Below are 8,843 nucleotides of genomic sequence, written 5' to 3'. Positions count from 1 at the left end.
AAGTAGGCGCCCAAGCAACAGTGGGAACCTCAGTACTGAAGGGGCCGGGAAGGGGCCAGGCTGGATGAGGACGGTGGAGTCGCGTCTGCAGGGGGCTCACCTGGGAGTTTTCCAGGGAGTAGCCAGCAGGGAAGGTCTGGGGTTCGGAATTCCGGGAAATGCGCGCCAGAGTTGCAGGCGGGGGGAGAGGGCGGGGCCGTGACTCAGGAAGGCGGGCTCTCCGGTGTGGGCGTGGCGTGGGCGTGGCTGTGCCGGGGCAGCCCGGTAAAAAAGAGCGTGGCGGGCCGCGGTCTCTGAGAGCCCTCGGGAAGCGACCCCGCCACCGAGCCAACGCGGATCCAGAGAGCTTCGGCGGAGGGAACCCGGGTGCACGCTTGGAACCATGGCCCAGACGCCGGCATTCAACAAGCCCAAAGTAAGCACGGAGGGGTTCCGTTGCCCGGGTTCTGTCCCGGGCTGCCCCGGGGCTTAGCGGGGCCCAGCCCTGGGAGCCTTTACCCTAGAACCGTGGGGTGGCGGGGGACTCCCGCGGGCGTCTCCCCTCGACCCAGGCCTTAGCTTGCTTCCGGGATGTCGAGCGAGAGACGATGTGGCAGGGAGCGTCCAGAACCTGGGGGTGCCTCCGGTCGGCCTTCGGGTTCGGCTGCTGCCTATGCGAACTTGGGAGTGCCTCCACTCGGTCTTCGGGTTCGACTGCTGCTTATGCCCTGTCCCCTCGAGGTCTCAGCCTCGCTCTCTGCCAAATGGGCATCCAGTGCGGTGGGGCTGCGCAGCTGTGTGGGACTGGGCTAGGACCAGGATGTCTGAACCCCAGTAGAATGGGGCCCGGGGTCTCTAGCTGTTAAATGTTCAGTGTATGGCTTTATACTTAAGTGTTATGATTACTTTGTGGGCACCAGGTAACGTAGGTTTGTGGGTGCACCCCTGGGAAAATCTGTGATCCAAAGCAGAAAAGGGAGGGATAGAGGGTTCGGAGCGCTGGGGAGGAACCCCTACTCATCCTGGCCGTTTGACCATATGGGCTTATTTGGGGTGAAGCCATAGCCCTTGACCCCAGAGGAGAACCCCTTGTCTGTCTGCCCGCAAACTGTGGCTTCTTGGAGACAGGGAGGGTCCAGGTTTCCAAGGCCAGATTTGCAGCCCTTACAGATTCTGTCCTGTGAGGGATTAGACCCAGTTGTCAGCCCGGCATATTGAACTGGTCAGCAGAGTGTGGGACTGAGGACTCGAGGTGGAATCAGAGACAGTCAGCCTGAGACTTACCCCTCTAAGAAACAGATGCTGAGTGGCGGTGGCAGACATGGCAAAGGTGCTGGGACAAATCCCACGTGTATGCTGTGCTATGTGTGTGTGCACGGAGTGGGGTGGGGAGAAGGGCAGTGGGCCTGTATCCCACCGCCCATGCATTTACCATAGGGAACACACTCTGACCCTCTAGCTAGAGGCTAGAAGGACAGGGCAAGTCTTCCTGCGCTGCTTGGGAGTGACTAGAGGTGAGTGACAGGCCATACTTCGGTGGCACCTACACTTTTGTAACAGCTCTTCAGGGGAGTGCCTGTATATATATGTCATGAGCCCTGATATTGCCATCTGATCCATGCTGGCATGTCATTTCTTCCCTCGGGGTCTTAGACGCCACACCTGGGGAAAAGGACTTCATTTCTAGGTCTGTTAGCATTGGTTGGTATCTGGATGTTGGAAGGTGACGTGAGCAGAAAGGTAGCATGCTGGGCTGCTATGTCTGAGGTGGGACAGGTCTCACATCATGGTGAGGAAGGAATACTGCTGTGGCTGGCAGAGTGGAAAGGAGCCACTGTGGTCAGAGCCTGGCCAGCCTGCGTAACTGAAGCTACCAAGGGCCCAGCCTATGACACCATAACTGTACATAGCTAGTGCCATGACTTTGCGAGGTAGCCGGTGCTGTCTCCATGGGTAGATGCACAAACAGGCACAGAGAGCTTAATTAGGATATAGTCAAGCTGGGAGATGAGCCTGCATTGAGTCTGGCTTTGGAATCCCATTCCCTAAGTCAGGCACCATAATATACAGACCCGTAATTCCTATTATTTGGAAGGCTGAGACAGGAGGATTTTTGAGTTCCAGGTCTGAACTATATAGCAAGACCTTGTTTTGGATGAAAGAACAAAACATAAGAAGCAGAAATTCTATGTCCCCATCTTTCATGGGTGAGCTCTGCAAACGCTTTAAGGGATAAGATGGAATCTACCCGAGCCTTTGCTGGGTTCTTTGGTTTCTCATGCCTACACCAGTTTGGACTGGGACTTGGACAACTTCAGGGTGAGCAGATGAAACCGGCCAGCGTTTGTTTTGTTTTTTATATGTGAGTGTGTAAGTGCAGGCATGTGACACAGTGTCTTGGTTGTTCGCCACTGGAACTCCAGGCTAGCTGGCACATAGGTTTCTAGGAATTCTCCTGGCTCTGCCTCACATCTCACTGTAGGAGTGCTCGGGATGGCAAATGTGAGCTTCCATGCCTGGCTTTTGTGTGGGCTCTGTGGATTTGAAGTCATATCCACGCATTTGTGTTGCAGGCTCTTTACTTGCTGAGCCTTCTCCCCAACCCTGCCCTTCAGATTTAGATGTGCATTCAACTAACCTGGCCCTAACTGTGCAGGCTGTGATTGGGGTGGCATTGAGATGCTGTTGTCATGCCCCACAAGCAATGTAAAACTGCTTGGAGAAGAAAGACCCCTGCTTTGACTGGGTGCTTGCTTCTTAGTACTTGCTGTGCACTGAAGGAGTGTGTGTGTGTGTGTGTGTGTGTGTGTGTGTGTGTGTAGTGTAGTATACATGTGCATGCATGACTCAGGAACCCTTATCACTCTGCCCACTTGAAGCAGGACTAGAAAATCCCATGGTTCCAGTTGCTGATATGTGTCAAACAGACCTCGTGCCTCTGGCTGTGGAGAGCGGAGGCTCTTTGGGGTGGTTGTGAGTACCAGGTACCTTTAGCAGCTTCGTTTACAGAATCGCGAGTGACTGAACAGGCGTCTGTCTGCCTCCCATTCACGAGCGGAGTTGTCCAAGGACTAGAGAGGAAAAGGGCTTGTTCGGAAAGCACCACACTCTGTGCACTTCACATCTCTGACTTGGAGGAAACTGGCCCGGGTTGGAAGGCTGTTTCTAAACGGGTCTTTCCTCCTATGCAGGTTCGTAGATAGCATGAGCCCAGTGAACCCTTGCTCTCTCACACTTGGATGTCTGTTCTCTACCGAGTGTGGTTCTTGCTGATTTGTGTGAATCAAGTTGCCCAGGACCAGCCTCGGCTGAAGGCAGGTTCTAGAGAAGGGTGGATGCAAGAGGAGCGAGGGGAAGGAAAGCTAAGACGCAGGATGTCATTCACTTTGTGAGGGACAGGACAGAGAGGAAGCACATCTCGCTATGGCTTCTCTACTCTGACAACCTTTGTCTCTTTCAGGCTTTATTTACACATAAAATCATTTCCTCAGAAATTTTATTCGTTGATTATACAACTTTTCAAAATACATTTTCTTCTAGTCTTCCTTGATTACATAGGAATATTAAGAGAGGAACAAAGCAAGCAGACAGCAATTTTATGAGAACTAAAAATTAAGATTATGTTAACACCAATTTTCTTTGAACGCAATATCTCCTTAAGATTAGTGTCGCAACGACTTACAGTTATAGAAATGCTAGACAAGGTGGTCTACTTGAATTTGATTCTATTTTAATTTGGCGTAAGATTAATAGTTCAAAAGTTATTTCCTACTACCTCTTATATCAAACTTGACTTTCTACAAAAGTTCAATCTCTAACCCTTATTCACTTCTTCCTTCCATTCTTCTATATTTCTTTTATATTTGCATAAGACCACTGTCCTTTTTCGTTGATTCTTAAAATATTGTATAGCCCCTTTGCTTAAACAAGGGCAGTGTATCAGTAAAGTCCTGGTCTGACGAGTCTATTGAGGAAGCAGGCAGTTCCCAGGGGATGCTTCCTGTGCCTCTGTCATGAACCCTTGTTTCAATACAGTTTCTCTCTACTACCATTCGCAAAGAACAGAAGAACATCAGGGTTCCTAAAAATTGCTTGCTTCTGCCTTCAGGAAGGTACCAAGGCTTGTCATAAGCTTGCATGATCAAAGTCTCTTTCTATTCATACAAGTTTCTAAAGCTGAAATATTCAAAACCAAGCAATTCAGTTACGGCTTGTCAGTGTCTAAAATGTCCCTAAGTTTTTCATTCTTGTTTACCCCAGCATTCTGCTATCCCAGGTCTAGCCTTTGGAGAGAGGCCTTTAACAGTATGAAACACAAGCATAGCAAAAGGTGTGCAGCGAATATCCGTCAGTCCAGGCTGTCCAAGCACGGGAACTTGGTCAAACAGAGCCTCCAGGATGATTAGCATCACCATCAAGTCATGTTTCATTCACATTAGCCTTTGGGATAGGTCCGGCTATCTTCATTTACATAGGAGGAAACTGACTCAGAGCTTGCCAAAGTAGCATGACCAGAAAGCAGCTGAGCTGGCCTGCAACTCAGACCGCCCTAAAACTGAAGTTGGTGCTATTAGCTGCTTTGCTCATTAATCTTTCATTTTCCTTTTGTTGGAAGAAAGGGGCATGTTACAGAGCAAGGAGTCAGAATCTGCACCTTGGCCTTCAGACAGGCCAGGATAGAGCCCCCTGCTTCTCAGCTTGGTAGCATCAAGTCCTTAGGCACACCCCGAAGCTCAGCTTTCTTCCACAAACCAGGACAGAGAAACAACTGATGAGGGCTTTGGGGAAAAGCTACACACGCCCATGGGCCCATGGCTTCTGCTACAGTGCCTGGTGGGCAGCACAGCCTCTCAAGGGTGCACTTCCTGCCTGAGGTTGCAATGAGTGCTTCCTGGACTCTGGGACACCCTCGCTTCTTGTCTTGCAGAGACAAAGCCCCAGGTGGCCCTCTTTGGGTTCTTGGTGTCTCTCATTTACCAGAGCCACCTGCTCTACCCCTGGGTGAGAACCGCTCACCCATTTTGACTCCTGTGGCAGTTGTTGGGGAGGGGACAGAAAGAGATTTGGTTTCACGGAAGCCTTTGTTTGATAGAAGCAGAATGAAGGGCCCGAAAGGGGAAGGGGAGAGGGGTCTGTGGTCCCACAGGGGTGGGGGGGGGCTGGGCAGGCGGCGGTCACACGGGTGGGAGGGTAGGGGGGCGGGGGCAGAGAGGCCAGCCAGACTCCTAATTTACTATAGAGAGGCTGCCCGGTGAACTGAGAGGGTTGTTCATCTGCCTAGGTATCCTGTGGTGGTGCCCCCTGGGGTTAGGGAAGGCAGCACTGTGGGATAGCCTTGGACAGGGGGAACCTCAAAATGAGGTATGTACCACGAGGCTAGAGATATGGGTTAGCCATGCCCCAGAGTGCCCGTAGGGCTGAGTATCATGTATAATGTTCTGATGGCCAGAGCTAGCCTGAGCTGAGCTCGGATCTCACACTTAATTACTGGAGTCAAGCGACTTCACTGTGCTTTAGTTTTCCATTAAATGTGACTGTTCCTGTACCCATCTCACAGACGCCACGTGTGGGCCTACTCAGAACGTGCATACTATGGGCATGTGGCTGGCAGCCGCTGTCTCTAGGGACCAGCATTGTCCTGGTCACACTTTCCCATTTGCCTAGCACCTTGCATCGCAGGATGCAAGAACATATAGCCATGGGGGTAGGAGTGGGGGACCTTCTAGCTTTAGGGTCATCCAAGTCCCTGGCTGTGGCGTTCATTAGTTTGTAATACTGTTGTGACCTAAGGCAAGTTTCTCTTGAGCCTCAGTCTCATCACCTATAAAGTGGGGGGAGGGGGGTAAGTGGGCTGAATTTCTAGACTGTTGAGTCAGTCATAAGACTTCCCTCAGATGGAGATACTTCTAACTGGCTTGGGAATTTCTGGAATAGCTCATGAATAGCAGTGGAGAGCTCAGCTAGGCCCTAAGGTTTCAGGCAACTCAGAGGGCTGCCTGGCTCTTTCCAGTCTACTTGGAGCTATAGGAGTCAGAAAGGGCAGGGCTTAGAGGGCTTCCTGAAGGATGTGGACTGAGGCCCAAGGCTGCTTTGTTTGATGGTTTCATCCTAAAAGCCAGCTGAGAGGCCCTACCTAGGGCATGAGGAGCGGACTCCTGACCCACTCAAGCCCTTGCCAGGAGGAAGGAGGGACTGGGGCTGGCTTTGTGGGCACCTGCAGCTCCTCTGAGATCTGGCCACAGTGCTCAGGGTCTGGCCGCTCCATCCACCTGGGTTCTCTACCAGAGCCACCATTGTTGACATTAAGCCTGGGGTGGGGTAGGGGGTGAACCAATGACACTTGGCAGAATGGGCTAGGTGCTACACTAGGCCCCTGAGACACAGCAGGGTGACACAGCCAGGGCCCTGCTCTTGGAGAGGCAAAAGTGGGTTGAAAACGGAACAGGGGGCAGGTGTGGCCACACCTTTAATCCCAGAGGGGGGGGGGTGGTTAGAGGCCAGCCTGGTCTACATAGTGAGTTTGAGAACAGCTAAGGCTCTTTTGAGACCCTCTCTCAAAAATAAATAAATAAATAAATAAATAAATAAATAAATAAATAAATAGAAAAGGAAGTGGGGGGGGGGGAGGAAAAAGAGAAGAGGGTTGTGTGTTTTAGGGTCTGGAAGCCTGGCACACATTGTCCCATTGGGACAAGCCCTCTATAGGCCTGACCAGCTATGGAAGCATGTGGCCTAGGAGTCTAAGATTTAGATCCCTGACCTGGTTCAGTCCTCTGTCCCAACATGTCTTGTGACCTGGAATGCTGGGGGTTGTGACTGTACCTCTCTGGACCTCACCTATGTGGCTGCCGTGTCTCGGTGCTTCTCCCAGTTCCTGGACACAGTAATTATCTGTCAGTTACGAAGCCGCTTCCTGTCCCCAGCAGCAGTTGGAGGGCTTCCTGCTACTCTGACAGATAATGGGCAACTATGAGCCAGTCCTGCAGAGTGACTCCAGAGAGAGATGCATGACACTCCTCTCCAGAGAGGTCAGGAGGTTGGACAGAGGCTTGGCGCCAGGGTCAGGGTGCTGCTGTGGCCGTGAACTAGGCCTGGCCTTAGAGGCAGAAGGGCTTGGGCCCAGACTTTGCTCGACTGCAGTGGCTCTCAACCTCCCTAATGCTGTAGCCTTTTAACACAGTTCCTTACGTTGTGGCGACCCCCCAGCCATGAAAGTATGCCATTGCTACTTCATCACTGTAATTGTGTTACTGTTATGAATTGTAATATAAGTATGTGACGTGCAGGCTATCTGATAGGGGACCCCTGTGGGAGTCATGACCCGTTGGTTGAGAACCACTGATCTCCCGCCAGTCTATGTAGGCCCGGGGAGGTCCATAAACCGCTCTAAGCTTTGCTTCACAAATCCAGTTGCAATAGCAACTAGGTCTAAGGTGAACCTTGCCTAGTGATGAAGAGAGACTCGGATGGACAGTCTAATGACAGTGGGGACTCCGAGAGCCTCAGCACCGTTGCCATAGCTCCTCCTGTCTGCATGAGGCCAGCAGGAGCTCAAGAGCAGACTTGGGTTCACTGACTGATTCTGAATCTTTAGAGCTCCCTTTGAGCCTCAGTCTTCTCTTGTGTAAAATAGGTGTGGATTCCTTGCCTTCAATAGATACTCATTCAATAGACACTCAGATAGCAAACTTCCTATCTGTTCCCTTTTCCCAGAATATGGCCAGGAGGACAGGCTCGCACCTCCAAGCCTGTACCCCCTTGGTCATCTGGGGTGGTAGATTGGCTATTAATGGCAGCTTTCTGGAATGTTCACTGGGATACCTGTCTAAACTTCAGGCTGTCTGTGGAGATGGCCAGGGCTTCTGCTTCCCCTGCCCCCCTGCTCCATATGGCAGTTTCTATGGAGCATGGTGGGCAGTTGGACCCAGAGGTACCATTGCCCAGCCTGATTCTCTGAGACCCTCCTCTGGGAGCTGTCCTGTGTTGGACTCCTGCTTCCCAAGCACCTACTGGGTGCACAGTGTGGCACACTCTGTGCAGTCACTGCCTCTCATCTGGACACATAAGCAGCCATCGGTGGAGGTTTATTCCCAGCCTGTTTTCCACCCTGGAAGCCAAAGAAAGCTTTTAAAAGGTGCCTCCCCTATTTGAAAATATTTCTGTTGAAAATCCATCTCTGTGAGCCATTCCTGGCAGGCCTCTTGATTCCAGCACATGGTAACTCCTTGATCCCTGCTTCTCTCTAGCCTGCTGTGCCCTGGGGGTCTCCTTCAGACCGGCCTTCCAGACATGGTGTTCTATATGGTACCCTTTGGTATCTAATTCTCTTTGCCTTGTGGTTCTGGATTCTGTGGGTCACTGGCACCTAGGACTCAAACCTCAGGAGAGCTCTTGTTCTGCTAAGTGGGACACGGTGGAACAGTCCAAGAGGGTGTGGATGTTTCTAGAGCTGGCTATCTGCCTGGAGCTTCCCAGAGCCTTTCTCCTCACAATGGCCTCCTGGGGCCTAGCAGGTGGAGCAGTCACATCCTGACTATTGTCACATCCTATACTATAGCAGGGAGCAGTGTGGCGGCATCTCATCTTGACATGTAAGTGCTTTCCCCAGAGCGGCCTTATAGACCCCTGGCACCCACTGATGGAGACGCAGGGACCAGAGACCCTGCCCTGACCCACTGTCTGATCCCCCGGCTCACAGACCAGAGATCTGTGACCCACAGAGATGCTGTGAGCTACATCTTTCCCCCGCCCCCTCCTGAGCTAATTGTCAGTTGTTCAGAAGTTTAGTTCATAGGAGGACCATCAGGATTTTCTCCTCATCTTTTCTTTTTTTTTTTCTTTTTCTTTTTCTTTCTTTCTTTCTT

The 8,843-nt window shown here is 51.6% G+C and overlaps 1 protein-coding gene across 2 annotated transcripts in view; it reads left to right on the top strand.

The window, feature by feature from the left end:
* Nucleotides 1–247: 247 nt before the first annotated feature.
* Nucleotides 248–8,843, top strand: part of Ada (adenosine deaminase) — a 24,941-nt gene continuing 16,345 nt past the window's right edge. For both annotated transcript variants that reach the window (XM_031372688.1, XM_031372689.1), the window contains exon 1: nucleotides 248–415. In XM_031372688.1, the coding sequence (XP_031228548.1) occupies nucleotides 383–415 (33 nt within the window). In that variant the 5' untranslated portion in view covers nucleotides 248–382. The remainder of the gene's footprint in view (nucleotides 416–8,843) is intronic.

This window comes from Mastomys coucha, unplaced genomic scaffold, assembly GCF_008632895.1.
Source record: "Mastomys coucha isolate ucsf_1 unplaced genomic scaffold, UCSF_Mcou_1 pScaffold15, whole genome shotgun sequence".
Lineage (NCBI taxonomy): Eukaryota > Metazoa > Chordata > Mammalia > Rodentia > Muridae > Mastomys > Mastomys coucha.
This window is presented reverse-complemented; position numbering and strand designations above follow the sequence as displayed.